At 58.4% G+C, this 14,926-nt stretch overlaps 4 protein-coding genes across 4 annotated transcripts; 3 read left to right on the top strand and 1 right to left on the bottom strand.

Annotated features, from left to right (window-relative positions):
- Positions 1 to 996: 996 nt before the first annotated feature.
- Positions 997 to 2,334, top strand: KVR01_000529 (uncharacterized protein; the record flags this gene model as incomplete). The annotated part of the gene is made up of 2 exons (XM_044781530.1): positions 997 to 1,608; positions 1,681 to 2,334. The coding sequence occupies 2 exons, from the start codon at positions 997 to 999 to the stop codon at positions 2,332 to 2,334; spliced, it is 1,266 nt and encodes a 421-aa protein (XP_044650478.1).
- A 671-nt stretch (positions 2,335 to 3,005) lies between these two features.
- On the bottom strand, positions 3,006 to 4,300 carry KVR01_000055 (uncharacterized protein; the record flags this gene model as incomplete). The annotated part of the gene is made up of 3 exons (XM_044784950.1): positions 3,006 to 3,614; positions 3,690 to 3,861; positions 3,894 to 4,300. The coding sequence occupies 3 exons, from the start codon at positions 4,298 to 4,300 to the stop codon at positions 3,006 to 3,008; spliced, it is 1,188 nt and encodes a 395-aa protein (XP_044650004.1).
- A 3,269-nt stretch (positions 4,301 to 7,569) lies between these two features.
- On the top strand, positions 7,570 to 11,852 carry KVR01_000751 (uncharacterized protein). Its single transcript, XM_044787434.1, has 3 exons — positions 7,570 to 9,887; positions 9,941 to 11,155; positions 11,228 to 11,852. The coding sequence occupies exons 1-3, from the start codon at positions 8,679 to 8,681 to the stop codon at positions 11,390 to 11,392; spliced, it is 2,589 nt and encodes an 862-aa protein (XP_044650700.1). The 5' UTR covers positions 7,570 to 8,678; the 3' UTR covers positions 11,393 to 11,852.
- A 383-nt stretch (positions 11,853 to 12,235) lies between these two features.
- KVR01_000807 (uncharacterized protein) lies at positions 12,236 to 14,634 on the top strand. Its single transcript, XM_044782265.1, has 2 exons — positions 12,236 to 13,329; positions 13,475 to 14,634. Exons 1-2 carry the CDS (start codon positions 12,995 to 12,997, stop codon positions 13,752 to 13,754), a joined length of 615 nt encoding a protein of 204 aa, XP_044650756.1. The 5' UTR covers positions 12,236 to 12,994; the 3' UTR covers positions 13,755 to 14,634.
- Positions 14,635 to 14,926: the final 292 nt, after the last annotated feature.

Genomic DNA, 14,926 nt, shown 5'->3' with positions numbered 1-14,926 from the left:
CTGTGGCAGCCGTAGTGCTTGTATGTGATCCTGTGGTGCCGGCTGAACAGCTGACTCGTAGGTGCTCGCACAACGCATGCGAGAGTGCCGGTCTGCCTAGGTGCGGCGGACAATGCCTGTCAAGTGTCGGAGGGGTCGTGGATGCATGGGGGCTGTGATGAATTGGGGCCCCAAGCCGCCTGCCTCGGAATTGCTACATTAGGGGTTGGTCTCTGCGGCTGGCGGCCCTGAGGGCTGCTGACAATTATTTTTGCGCTAGACCGCAGGCTGCTAGCCCGGCAGACGCAGGCGAGATGCGTGCTTTAACCTGCGAGATTGCAGTATGCCTGTGCCGAGCAATAGTGCCTTGCCATTACCAGCGTTTGGGGCGCAACGGACCCCCATCTTGCGCTCGGAAGCTGGACGGCCCAGGTGTGTCGAAGTTAAGCTTAGCGAAGTGCCTGCAGCCCCAGACCCTCTTTTGGCCAAGAGGATGTGGCCTCCTAGGTCAGTGACGTTTCATGATTCGGCAAGGAGCCGGCCCAAGGATTTCACAGCCGACCACCTGAAGGCACCTCCGCCCCAGGCGCCGTGTCTGGGCACTCCTCTGCCTTCGGTAGGCACTGCATCGCCTCTCCTTATGAACGACTGGTTGTAACCTGTGACCGGGCGACCTGTCCACTCTCCTTTTAAAGTCAACACAGCTACAATATTAGCGTGAGGCCCCGGTGCCTTCGTTTCGTTTCGTTTCTACCGGCCTGCATTTGCCGTCCTCTCTGTACTCTTTGTATTTTCCAGCCACCACGACAACTGGTCCAACTCTGAGCCAACTGGCTGAACACGCGGCACGCGGCACGCGGCTTATTAGACCACCTGCCGATCTGCCTTTCCCGCATCCGTTTAGCACCGCCCCTGACGTCGACACTCTGCAGGCCAGAAGGCGTGCGGAGTCAGTCACGCGCCGCCTCCTCGACTTCTTGCGGCTGCCTGCGCTGCGACGTCCTGCATCCAGCCCATATGGCCGCACTGGCGAACGCTGCGATCAACCACATCGTCCGCGAGCTCGTTGAACGCCAACAACTCACATCCCCGGCTGCATTTGCCACAGCCACAGCCACATTCACAGCGCCGAACTCCCCTTTGCCCACACCGGTGGGCGTCGATGGATTCGACAGCACGGCGATGACCACGACGACAACAAGCATAGCATCCGCACCGACCGCGGTCATGGCAGCCGGCGGAGGCAGTGCCGGTGAACAGGGCGAGTGCCGCCTGCTTGGCCCCTTCGCGCTCTTCGTACAGCTGGCACTCGGCGGCCTGGCCCTGATGTCCTTGGTGTACAAGAGATGGCGGGAACGCCCGCAGCGGCCCCTCAAGATCTGGTTCTTTGACGCCTCGAAACAGGTGTTCGGCTCGGTCCTGGTGCACGTCGCGAACGTGTTCATGTCGATGCTTACCAGTGGGCGCTTCTCCATAAAGGTTGAGCCGACCACCGCCGCGACGGTGCGGGCAGTGTCGATGATGGTGGTCCGCAGCCTGCTGCGGCGGGACGGGCAGGATGGGGGGCCACCCGACGATGACTATACGCCGAACCCTTGCTCGTTCTACCTGTTGAACCTTGCTATTGATGTAAGTTGGCCCTAGCACAGCTTCTGCCCGGCTGTCAAAGAGCACTCGAAATATCTAACCGTTACGCGCCAGACGACACTCGGCATCCCCATACTTATCCTCCTCCTTCGTGTGTTCACCGGCCTCGTGTCCTACACGGCCCTGGGCCAACCACCAGAGTCGATCCAGTCAGGCAACTACGGGAATCCACCCAACGCGTGGTGGTGGTTCAAGCAGTCGGTCATCTACTTCTGCGGCCTGTTCGGCATGAAGCTCTGCGTTCTAATCATCTTCCTAATGCTGCCGTGGATCTCCCGCGTCGGCGACTGGGCACTTGGCTGGACCGAGGGGAACGAGAGGGTTCAGATCGTTTTCGTCATGATGCTCTTCCCCCTCATCATGAACGCCATGCAGTACTACATTATCGACTCCTTCATCAAGAAGCCGGTCGATAAGGACGACAACGAGGGCCACGACGGCTCAGGAGCTTCGGGGGGCACGTACGAGAGGATCGGGGAGCCCGGGAGCGATGACGACGACGACCCTCACCAGCCCCGTCGGCGCAGCGGGTCGATTCAGCTGGAGGACGAGGCCGATGCCAAATCGACCAAAGAAGGCAAAAAGGTCAAGGGCTCAGCGGAAGAGGAATATGACCCCGACCTTGATGGCGATAGGATTGCGGTGGTAGGGAGCGGCTCCTCGCCCGTGAGGGGGGGTGTGAGCAGAGAGCTGTTGCCAAAGGAGTAGATCTCATCCCATCTTTCTTGTAGCGGTTTCTTTTTTCATGCAATAAAAATATCATATCTGGGAGGCGGTTTCGGCTGAAGTTTCTTTTCGCGTCTACACAGTGAGATGCCTCTTTTGGGATAGAGTCTACGTCCGTGGTAACAAGGCTGCCAGCCTCCCCACAACTCTACAAGGCTTCGGAGAGGAGAGGCAACGCACTACGGACTTTTTCAGATGGCATGGACATCCCGTCGCACGTTGGACGTAAGTGAAGCCCTGTTCCTATCGATGATGGTGCTGACGAGTCAGACAACAAGACACTGCGAGGCTCTCCCCCTTTTCCAACCGCCGTGTTGTATGAACTGGGTTGGCGGCGCCTAGCGCGTACATTGCAACATATTACAAGCTCACGGCAAGCGGTTGGCCATACATAGGTGTCATTATCCTCATTAAATTCCCTTCCAGGTACCTCGATTGTCAAAAGCAGAGCCAGTGGTGTGCGGGCAACAAGTGTCCCGTGCATATCGCAAATGACTCGGATACTCCAAAACCCCAAGGCCAACGCCCCTATCCCCTCCCCTTTCCCACCGACCATCGTCATTATTCCTGCACGAGGCCAACCCTCGCAGCGTCCTCCTTGCTTGTCTTTACTGACCCCAGTGTAGACAGTCACACAATGCCACAGCACAGCGTCACACCGCAGTGCTGACCAGCCCCAACCCGCGGGCGTCCCACTTGAGGCCGTGGCTCGCCAGCCACTCCGGGTCGTGGATATTGATAGGCTTCTTCCTCTGCTGCTGCTTTGGCGCGGGGAAGAGGTTCTTCCCCGGCGTCGGGGACGGTAGAGGGCCGCGGCACAGCTTGGCGTGGACATATTCCTTGGTGCTCGCCAGCGCGAGGCTCCGCGCCGACGATCGACTGCGCCGTAGGGACCAGAGGGACCTCGGCACGGAGGTGCTCACCGGCAGGGGCTGCTGGGTCTTCTGGTTCTGGTCCCGCTGTGGTGAGGGAGGGGGCGGGTGTGAGGGAGCCTGCTGCAACAGAGCTGACTTACGTGCGCCGTTCATGTTGGCCCTGATGCTGGCACTGGTGCTGATGCTGGCGGCCGTGGCTGTGGTGCTTGTGGTATTGGCGGTGCTAGGCCTCGTACTCATGGTCGTGTGGGTTTCGATGTCGGTGCTCCTCAGCGCGGGCGCGGGTGTTGCTTCACCTGCGACTTGTTGTGGGGAGGCCCTCGGGGACCTCAGGTCCCTTTCTGGCCGCCTGGGGGTAGTGTCCCAGATGGGCACGCGGGGAGCGGGCTGTTGATTAAGGATGAGCCCCTGTTAGCTTCCGGAGCCAGACTCGGCAGGACGTGATGGCTATGGCCAACTCACCCTCTGCGGCGGAGCGGGACGGGCCTTGCTCTTTGGCACGGTGTGAGCGCGGGCGAGCCTCGGCTGCCCATCGCCTCCCTCAACGTACTCGAAGGCCTCGCTTGCTCTCCGCCTCAACGGGAGGGTCGGAGGCGTTGGTTTCACGTCCAACGAGTATCGTGGCCCGAACGTGCTGTCCGGGGAGCTGCCAGGTTTCCCACCGACGCCCGGGCGTTCAGCCTCTTTGCGGTAGGAGGCGTAGGGGGTAGTTCCCTCGTGGGCGGGGCGGAGGCTGCCTCTCTGAGGGCGCTCAAGGACTTGGCGCCGGACAGCTTCCTCACATGCTGGGTGGGAGTCCTCGCCGTGCCTGGCGTGCTCGGGGCGGCGGGGACGTCGAGAAGATTTGTCTTGACGGGCCGGATCTTCCTGCGCCGGGCTGGACAGGGTCCAAGCTTCCAGCGCAGTACCGAGTTCAGGATTGCCGTGTTGTCGACCTGCTGGCGACAGGACTGACAGTATGTGCTAAGTTGCATCTCGATGGTGTCAAAGTGTGCGCACTTGTCCGAGCACTCAATGCGGTCCACGGCCGCGTGGTTGCAGATGGCGTGGAGTCTCGTTTCTTGAATGCACATGTTGTTGTGCCTCTCAACCGTCTTGCATTCAATCTCTGTAATGATGGATAGATGTCAGCTGGACCACCTGGCAGGGGGGGATGGCAACATGGTCTCCTGCTCCTCGGCTGCCATATTATGTCGTCCGCCCAGGGCGACAACGGGGTACATATGTTCCCGCGGGCTGACAGCTGCGGCCGTCACATCCAGCTCTCGGAGCTTGACCCATGGTGTGCGGCTCGCTGCCAAGATGCGACTCTGAACCTTTGACGCACGACCCTGGCTGGTGTGGTGGGATTGCTGCCCGGGGCTCAGGGAATGCCCGGGCATATGCTTTCAGAGGACTCCTGGCCGGCCCGTGCAAGCGTCTGCAGCCCACAAGGCGAAAAGTGTCGGCAGTACAAGGCTCTCTGGGGAAACGTAAACTCGGTGGCTAAACGCCACAGCCTGTCGCATGTCGTTGTAGATCGCACAAGGCCAGAAGCTTAGCCCCCGGCGCCTTCGGAATCGCCTTGACCCCCGGGAGTCCAGATGGGAGGGTGGCTTGTTGTCTCTTGATACGTTAAGCTCGCAGGCACAGGCTTGGAAACTTGAGCTTCCTAGGGGTGGAAATTCCCTGCAGGTGGTGATCGGTAAAAAGCCGTGCCATCTGTCGTTGGGGATGATGCACCGTCCTCGACTGTCCGGGTGCGGGCTTTCTCTGCTCGCCTGAAGGGCCCCCGAGAACCATGTTGCCTTGGACGTGATCCGAAATGTCTGGATTGTCTCTGAAGACATGTATTGCCATGCAAGAGAAGTATCGTGGACTGAGGGCCTCCGCCAGAAGCTGGGCAACGTTCCCAGTACCCACGCCAACATGCACGGGACTTCCTAGACAAAGCTCACTACTACAGGTGATCTACATAGTACATACAGATGAGCAATGCCGCACTGGTTCCCAGATGTCAAATCGATGCCGGCTGCTTATTTGTCCCGTCGCCTTTGCACGCCCTATCACACTCGTGTATCAAACACTCTGCACTGAGCATGTCGAGCTTTTATCGTTGTGTTTCACGGGATGGCTCAACCCCTTCTGGGCGCTGCGTCACTTCAGACGGAAGACCACACGCGCTTGTCCCATACGGCAGTTGTCTCTTGAGGTCGCCCACTGAAACAAACACTATTTGTCTTGTTTCTGGCGTTTGTTTCTCACGCCTGCGGGACTCTCCAGATCATCATGATCATCTGTGCTGGCCTGCTCAGGCCGATAAAGGTCGTGCGTCGCCTGCCCGGGAAACCTGCCATATCGTACAAATAGGCTCGTTCTTTCTCTTGTGCTTTAGGGATTTCACGATAGGATCCCTTGGCTGTTGTGCTGGGACCGGGAGCCGGCATCGCTTTGGCGGCGGCGGCTGAGAGGGCTGGTTGGAGGCTACCCAGGTTTGCAGCGTTCACGGGTCAGTGTAGCTCGTATGTGGACTTGAAGCATTTGGATTATATACGTGAGCCAAGTCGACTGAGGACAACTCAAGCCTTGCAAAAAGACAGTAAGTAGGTAAGCGGGAAGAACTATCAGTAGTTGCAAATCATCAGTGTAGACTCTCACCGTGCCACACGATCATGTCTGCCTACAAGCCTGATGTTGATGTAGGGGCTCTCGTCCGATGTCCTTAAGGGGTCAGCATGACCGGGGGGTGAGGCATATCGTGTCAAGGAACTCGGACGATGATATGGAAGGTGAATGATAACAGTCTGTGCCAATCGCTTTCGACAACTTCTTTCCAATGTGGCATATCGTGTGGAGATTTTGAGTGCACCGCGTTTTCGGAAGTTTTGTCGTTGGTCTTTGTCTTCTTGTTCAGCCCTCCAGTTCAGACCCTTTGTGAATGGAAACCTGCGGGCAACAATCTTAAATGAGTCAAGTAAAGTCTATGAGATGCTCATGACCTGGTATTGAGTTGTTATAGAACCAAAGGCAGCGAACAAGAGCCTTGGCTCTTGACAAGTAGAGAGTCAAGTGTTGCTTATTTAGTTATATGCAGGTAGATCCCGGAGCTTATATCCTGCGGGGAAAGCTATGGTGAGGTTCAGTGGTTGTCTGTTGTTAGGATACGAGACAAGTCCTGGGAACGAGGGCATCCGATCACTTGGCACAATTATTCCATCGTGATCGACAAGAAGATGGTATAGCTCCTCTGGGCATCCTCAGTGCTGTGTGTGGAGTCAAAGTTTCCCCGTTATGGCGCGGTCGATCCCCCAGGCTCAGGCAGATTTTGGCTGGACAAGGGGGAACGAAGACATGTTCCGAGATGAACTGGTAGTCAGTGTCTACCGTCTAATCTTCACCACCAAGAGGTTGAATACAGACCATACCCTGGATGGCATCCGAGTCAAGCGCACGGCCTCTACCGAACAGTAGGCACATACGACACTGATTCGTTGACAGGAGTGCAACTCTGGTGGGTAGACTGCCGCTGTGCTCTGTCAACATCGGTACATTCCAAAGTCAATGCTTGTGTGCGAGTGGGTAGCCGGGTAGCCTACAAGGGACAGGGACCACATTATGCCAAGCAGCTGCCAGGTCATACCCCACGGCCGGTGGACCGTACTCGTTGGGACACATGGCAGCCCTGTAGCAAAAGAGCCGAGAGATAGCTGACTTTATCTTCCACAGGCCGAGGGTCTCGTGGTCCCGGAGCTTTGGTGGTACTGACGAGGACGGGCCCAGTGAGCAGCAATTGAGAGGCCGTATGGGAGGAGGGATACAGAGGCATGTTTGCTGATGCCTGTGCCTTGATTTAAGCGGCTCTTTACAGATGATTCCGAGTACATGGTCATCCCATGGCAACCTTGCAAGACTGACAGCGAGGCAAGCAAGTGCGGAGCCGAGCCTCCCGGGGCCGAAGGTGGAGAACTGCGGTGGGCAGGTCGGCACCTGGCCTGGCGTCCTGGGCAATACTCCGTAAGTCTACGTATGTAGGGTGTAGGGTGTAGGACGGGCGGGCGGGCCCGTTGTGGGACTCAGGAAGCTGGCCAGGCAGTGGTTGGAGGCGGCCAAGACATCCTCTGCCCCGCGAACCATGACTCGACAGTGGCTTGTACGATAGCGAGGATTTGACGTCGACTGTGCAGGTCTGCGGGCTGAGGACGGTGGTGGAGTGAGTACCGTGGTAGGACCGAAGAGTCCAGAGTCGAGGCTGGGTTGCTGACAAGGTAAAGCGGCAGGGTGGCAGGTCGTTATTCCCGTACAATACGCGTATTTCAGGGACAAGAACTGTATGAGTCACCCGGCGAGGAGATCAGCGGCGGGATGTGTTACATAAATACTGTATTGCTCATGGTCTAGAGACGGCTTGTCGTCGTCAGCATGTGCTGCCTGCTTGCCTGCCAGCCTGCGTGCCCGATCGCCCTTGCGCACGCCAACCCGTCATTGCGTTGGAAGAGCCAGCGACTACGGTGGAACCGCAAAGGAGGTCCTGTTTTGGAGATGCCGATCTGACATTTGCGGGGGGGCCTGTTGGGCGTTGGTGGTTCGTTCGAGGATGAGGGCCTCGATCTGAATCGATTTGAACCTGCGCGAGGTGGTGCAGCACTTGAGGGGCAGAGGGGTAGAGGGCGAGCTGGGCCTTAAGTCCGTTAACGCCGGTGCATGACCCGCTTGCCAGGGCGGCCTGCTTTGGTGTGATTGATCGCAACAGCTCACAATATCTGTCGCATCGCAGTAGCTGCATGCCAGCAGCCGTCTAACGCTGCAGTAGCCTTTTTCCCTGGCAACCTGGCCAGTCCACAGTCCACCACTCCACCACTCCACTATTGGGATCCTGCTGTGGCATGCACGTCGCATATAATCCCGCCGTCGACCGCATTGATCTCTGACCTCGCTCGCCCCAGCTTGCCCAGCTCCTCTTCCCCCGGGGCCCTGGTCAATCTACGCTCTTCACCCCGGCTGGCCTGCGCAGGGACCGTTTCTCTTTGCGACGATCGTTCAATTGTGCACTCGAGCCCGCGGGTTTTTGGCCCTCGTGCGACGCCCTGGACCTCCCAGTCGGATCGCCCACTGCTCTCTGCGCCGTCTCTTCGCCCGGCCTGGCGCCCAAGCCAATCAGTCGGTGTCTTGCTGCTGAGTGCTCCTGACATCCGCGCCCTGTGCTCTTGTGCTCTTGCCCCAACCGGGCCGCTTACCCCGCGACAACCCCCCGACTGGTCGCGACCGATTGCCAGGCGTGTAGCCTTGTCCTCTTGAAAACTAACGCCTGGGTTTGCGACCAGGCCTAGATATCTACTTTCCCATCCTGCCTTGGGACCCCAGGACAAGCACCACTTGAGAAGCCGGGCTCTCCACTGCACCCCGAGGAGATCACAACCACCCCCCCTCCCCCAGCGGCCAGCCTCTAGTCTGGGTAATTGGCTGCCAAGGCCCATGATGACGCCCACACCGCCCTCGAACACGCCCTCCTCAGGGCCTCGCTCTCCCGACCAACACCGGGTTGTGCGCAAGAGGAACAGGGTCCCACTGAGCTGCTACCCATGCCGGTCCAGGAAGCTGAAATGCGACCGGACTCACCCATGCAGCAACTGCGTGAAGCGCGAGGGTGTCGACACTCTGGCCTGTTCCTACGCCACTCCCTCCAACCGCAAGAGGAGCCAGAACCAGCAGGGCAATGGCCCTGACGATATGCAGAACCGCATCGACCGGCTGGAGGGCCTGGTCTTGTCCCTCATGCACGGTGGCGCCACAATCTCCTCGGACGCCGCAGCAGCCGTCGGCGCCGTCACAGGCAGCAGCAGCAGCACCAAATCATCGGGGCCCGGCGGCAACTCGGCTACTCCGAACTCGTCCTCTGCCGGGGCCGGCCAGGATGACGGAGAGATGAGGGACGACGACGAGGACGACAGTGACATTGACGACGGGCTTGCCAACTCCCTCGGTGTGCTCAAGGTGGACCCCGACAGGGGCAAGTCCATGTACATAGGGCAGGAACACTGGCACACCATTCTCGCCGACATATCCGAGGTCAAGAACTACTTCAACAACCACAAGAAGGACCTCGAGAAGAGCTATGAGAAGGTGCTCTTGAGCAAACCCGCATATGCTCGGAACGGGCCAACCTTCTTGGTGGGCGCCGCCCCTGCGACGGACGTCGAGCTGAGGGCCGAGTTGCCTCCCAAGTCGGCCGTGCTTACTCTCTGTGCCCGGTACTTCAACTCCATGGACAATGCCGTCATCATCATCCACGCCCCTACATTTCACCAGCAGCTGCGCGCCCACTGGCAGGACCCGAGCAAGACGCCACTCATGTGGCTGGGCCTGCTCTACTCCATCCTTTGCCTGGCCATGTTGAGCTACCACAAGGTCGGCGACGAGCCGCCCGAGTGGAAGGGCAGGGCCATAGAGCTGGCCGCTGAGTATCGGCTGCGGACGGTGCAGTGCCTCATAACTGCGGACTACACCAAGCCGAGCGAGTACACTGTGGAAACCATGCTGCTCTATGTGTTTGGGGAATTCTCGTCGAGGTGGGACGCGGACCTGTCACTGTGGCTGATATGCTCTCTGGTGACGCGCGTGGCATTCCGAATGGGCTATCACAGAGACGCCAAATGGTTCCCATCGCTCACGCCATTCCAAGCCGTAAGTGCACCGTGCATCCCGTGGGGCAGCACCCGAACTAATACCAAAGGCAGGAGATGAGAAGGCGCACATGGGCAATGGTGAGAATGACCGATGTTGTCTTTTCACATCAGGTTTCCCTGCCGAGCATGATATACGACCAGGACTGCGATACGCAGCTGCCACACAACATCTTTGACGAGGAGTTCGGCCCAGACACCAAAGTCCTCCCGCCATCCCGGCCGAACAGCGAGCCGACCCCTGTCAGCTACATGATCGTCAAGGTCAAGCTCTGCCAGGAGCTGGGGAACATACTGCAGGTGACGAACCGGGTCGGAAAGCAGGCGGCATACGACGACATCCTGAGGTTCGATGCCAGACTGCGGGAGCTCAGAGACGAGATCCCACCGCACCTGAAGATGCAGCCGCTTGAGGGATGCAACGACCCTCTCACCATGATCGTCGCGAGGTTTAACGTCGACATCCTGTACCTGAAGATACAATGTCTCCTGCATCGGAAATATCTGGCACGCTCGAGACACAACCCAAGGTACGCGCACTCCAGGCGCAGCGCCATAGAGGCATCGCTGGAAATGCTGCGGCACCTGATCAGCCTGCACCGGGAATCACAACCTGACGGGCGGCTGCGGGCCATCAAATGGTTCGTTGCATCGATAGCGACAAAAGAGTTCCTCCTTCCCACAATGCTGGTTATCCTAGATCTGCATTTTGATCAGCAAACGGATGGCGCCAGCCGGGGCCGGCAGGACTCGCTCTCTGCCAACTTCTGGACGCCCGAGCAGCGCCTGGAGATGGTGCGCAGCCTCGAGACGACACGGGACATATGGGAGGGCATGACGGACGGGTCGATGGAGGCGGTGAAGGCCTACAACATCATCAAGATCATGCTCGATAAGACCAGGAGCCCGGGCCCGGAGGGCCAGCCCGGCGGCGCGCCTTCGGCCGTGCCACAACAGCCCTCGGCTGCGACGAAGGACGACCTGTTCTCCAACGTGGGTGGAGCCAGCATGGAACCGGAGCAGTCGGCGGCCATGACCCTGGGCATGATGTCGTCCGGTGGGCTGACGCCTGAGACGGCAGCCGCATTTGGGGGCGCCATGCAGAGCCCCGGGGGCACCACATACCCAGGAATGGACTTGTCGGTTCCTCCGGTTGGCGAGGGGACTGGCATGACACCCGACTTTTCGGGTGATCTGGGGCTCAACCCCGGGTCGCCCTTTTCGACCATGTTTGGCAGTGGGATGGATATCGGGCAGAATTTTGACTGGGTAAGTCATGAGCACCATCGCGGGGAGCCCTCGAGGCGGGAGGACAACGGAGGCTGACAGAATATTGTACAGGATGCACTGCAGAACTACACCGAAAACACCAACTGGGGGACCGAGAACCAATTCCAGACGTTCTTTGGGGGCGATGCCAACAACATGGGCCAGACGCGAAGCGGCCCGTCTCCCGGCAGCGGGGACGGGTTCTCGTTTAGCACGCCTGGGAGCAGCTCGAAATGAGGAAGACTTGAGTGGCGGCGAAGATCAATCCCGCGCAGGCCGGGTGGTTGATTTGGTCGTTCAAGTCCTGGCCGTGTGAGGGCGAGGAGTGTGTTGCTTGTTGAAACAGGAGAGCCGGGCCACGTCCTGTGCAGTAAGGCTAGGAAACAAGGACCCCGGCACATTACCTCCAGACAAGGCGAAAGGGTCAGTACTGGGGACAAGGCAAGTGGCAGGATGTACAAAACAAAATACCCATCTCCATCTGTGTCTCTTCAAGGTCTACGGAGTATAGGTATAGACGTGGTGGTGGTGCCGATCACTAGAAAATGCCAGTCGGTTTGGTTGCCTTTCAGCATGGAGTCGTTATTTTGGCGTGTGCTCCACTTCTCAAGGGGGCTGATGAGAGCGATCAGTGGGCGATGAATCAGCTCCCCCCTCCTGCTGCTCGGCACCTCTGACCACAGGAGGTATCCGGCCTGCCTGAGTCACCACCCAGGCCAGCCTGCTCAGCCTGGTCATGGATATATATTACGATATATCACCACACGCTTCGTGTTGGCGGGGGGCCGGGCTTGTCGACCTCAGGGGCACGAGCCCGTCAGGCCGGTTGCCTGTCTCCAGAACCGTGTTCGGCCTGAGCGCGGCAGTCAGAAAGGAACCCGACTGTGAACGCCGTATTTTCTGACAGCTGATAATCTCCCCTCGCGGCGAGGCAGCCAATCGATCTGCAATGGCCCGCCTCTTCGCAGACTGCATCCCCCTGGGCTGGTTTGTTTCAAGCGCAGTGGCCACCCGGGCCGCACAGCAAAGCACTCCTAGGCCCGTTTCGCCAGCCCAGGATCCATCCACGGCACGAAGCGCTGATTGGCCACCTAAGAGAAACAAAGCTGCCCCCCTGCCAGGGGAAGAGACCCTTGTACCCCTGTCCCCCCCAGTTCGGCTCGTCCCTTGTGGTTAGCTGGCTGGCTGGCCAGGACCACCCCACTGTCAACATCATTTTGAGAAGCGTCGACCAGGGGGAGGGATCTTGTGGGCTCAACGCCAATGGATCTGCCGGGAACTGCGTGGTGATCGCCACCCTTTGACAGAAAGTTTGCTCGCCCGCAAGGCCCGGCAGGGACCAGGGACAGTGTGAGTGAGCGGCGGTGGTCTCCTGGGCGGTTGGCCGTACTGGCGGTTTTTGATAAAGGTTCGAGTGAGCCGCTTGATACCCTTTCAGTGATGCTCACGATTCTGTCTCACTCACTCGCTCTTGGATTCCCAGCCAGCCCTGGAAACAACACAACAGCAACGTGTGTTGCCTTGCCTGTTCCTCCTTCCTGCCGCTCACTTTCTTTCTTTCGAGGCGTTGTGCCCCCCGCTGCTTGTCCTGTTTGCTGCTCCCGGCCGAGCGCTTACAATATCATTCACTTTCTTGCGTCCCGTCGGCATCGTCCAGCAACTACAAAGCATCTTCCGTGCTCTTCCGTGCCTCATTGTTGTGAACCCGCACGCTGTGCGTCACCCCGTGCCACCGACTCACCGCACTGGAGAGTCATAGTGCCTGTCTTCCCCCGAGACCAAGACACGGCTCTCACAAACTAAACATACTCTCAACAACGGCACAAAACATCAACAACAATGCAATTCCGACACCTCACCACTCTGCTCGCCTTCGCGGGCGCAGCTCTGGCCCTCCCGACGGCGACCGCGCCTACCAAGACCATGGGCAAGCGCGAGGCAACCCAGGTCTTGCTGGCCATCATGCCCAGCTCCAGCTCGTGTGATGGCCGAGGCGATGAGTGCCGCACTGCCGTCCAGGCCGCCTCTCACCTCGTCCAGGCCATGACCAAGTACGGCCTGACCGAGCCCGTGGAGCAGGCCGGCGTCCTGGCCCTGATAGCATTCGAGTCAAGGGAGATGCAGTACAAAAAGAACCTCGTCAACGCTGCCGCCGGTCAGGGCACTAGCAATATGTGAGTAACCTTCTTCCGCTGGAACAGACCACGGAGGTGTGAGAGGGCACATTTGTCCCCCCCCCCCCCCCCAAAAAAAAAAGAAAGAAAGAGAGAACCCTCCTTCAACTCACACGACAGAGAGCTGACCGTATACCCCAAACAGGCAAATGGGTAGCTTCAACGTCCAGTACGCCAACAGCATCCCAGAGCTCAAGGCCAAGAACCCCACCGAGTCCACCGTGCTAGACCTCGTCATCGACGACGAGTACAACTTCGGCACCGGGCCCTGGTTCTACTCCACCCAGTGCCAGGATGTCAAGTCCGCCGCCAAGGGCGACCCAGACGCGTTTTTCGACGCCTACATGGGCTGCGTCGGCGTCAACCCGGACGAGGAGGGGCGCAGGCCGTACTTTGCGAGCGCCAAAAAGGTCTTCGGCCTTTGAGGCGCCCCGCTGTGTCGTCTAATGTGGAGGCGTATGCGAATGAGGGAGATGTGCCAGGGGCACGGGCGTTCGGGGTTTCGTTTTACGTTCCTGGGTTCTGCTTGAAATGACCAGCTCTTCTGTGCGAGTTTGTTAAGTATACCCAAAGATTTACTCACTGAATCTTTCGCATCGGCGGTGGTGAGAGCATGTTAAAACACTGAATGGCCGGATTAAAGGTGCAAGTGTGTGTCTTCGGGCACCGGCCGCAGACGGCGTGAAACACCGCATTTCGGTAGGCGTTAGATGGCACTCTCACTATATAAAGGTGCTTGAGGGCAAGAAGACTCCATGCCCAGCCAGCTGCGATGGCTCTGGTTCGCTCAGTATCCGCTGCAACGTCGCCATTCACTCACATGCTTGCAGGGCTCCGAACTGTGTGAGCCCCTGGCCCTATCACCAACACACCTCTTATAAACCAACCGCAGCCGTACTCTCGTCATCATTCAAGCAACTAATTGCCCATTCTTCCACCAAATGCCACGCTACAAAGATCAATGATTTCGCGTGGTGATTGTTGGGGCCAGCATCGCCGTGCTGCCGAGCGGCGCCGGCACGCTCGACCTGGCTGCTATCATGATTCAACAGTTGCTGGCATATTCCTTGACCGAGAAACCAGTGGCAAGCGTCTTGACTAGTGTAGGCATCTCCATCAAGTACAGTCTTCTCTTGACCATTGCGGGGACGCTGGTCTGGTGTGTGATCAACCCCGTAGAAATGGAAAGAGTGGGGCCCATTAGAAGGTGGACGTTGAAACGTGTAGGCTAGCTCGTCGTTGGATGTGCTGCTGTTGGGCCTGGGGCAATATTGGCTGCCCTTTGTAAATGAGGGAGAGGGAGACGGCCAGGCCTGCACCCAAGGCTGCTGGTAGGGGCTGAATTGTGATTAGGCACAACCCACGGCCAAGCTTATCTAGGTAGATGAGAACAGCACAATATGGACCAAAGCCTCCTTGCCACCATGGTTCCACCCTTTCGATGCAAACCGTTTGGAAATAAGCCAGACTTTCAGGGTTTCTTCAAAGCACTACTTAAATAGCCACACCTGAGAACCTCAAGAGAAGGTATACTAACATAATAGCAACTTCTACAACAATAACTTTGCACTTGAACCTCACAAATGTCATGTAAAAG

This window comes from Diaporthe batatas (assembly GCF_019321695.1).
Source record: "Diaporthe batatas strain CRI 302-4 chromosome Unknown Contig00001, whole genome shotgun sequence".
NCBI classification, from domain to species: domain Eukaryota; kingdom Fungi; phylum Ascomycota; class Sordariomycetes; order Diaporthales; family Diaporthaceae; genus Diaporthe; species Diaporthe batatas.
The sequence above is the reverse complement of the archived record's forward strand: the minus strand, read 5'-3'. Positions and strand labels throughout refer to the sequence as shown.

Bases quoted from the DNA above. Each gene is read 5' to 3' on its own strand.
- KVR01_000751 (XM_044787434.1), top strand. From the start codon at position 8,679: ATGATGACGCCCACACCGCCCTCGAACACGCCCTCCTCAGGGCCTCGC. The intron at 9,888-9,940 runs GTAAGTGCACCG...TACCAAAGGCAG, and splicing joins CGCTCACGCCATTCCAAGCC to GAGATGAGAAGGCGCACATG. The intron at 11,156-11,227 runs GTAAGTCATGAG...AATATTGTACAG, and splicing joins TCGGGCAGAATTTTGACTGG to GATGCACTGCAGAACTACAC.
- KVR01_000807 (XM_044782265.1), top strand. From the start codon at position 12,995: ATGCAATTCCGACACCTCACCACTCTGCTCGCCTTCGCGGGCGCAGCT. The intron at 13,330-13,474 runs GTGAGTAACCTT...TACCCCAAACAG, and splicing joins GGTCAGGGCACTAGCAATAT to GCAAATGGGTAGCTTCAACG.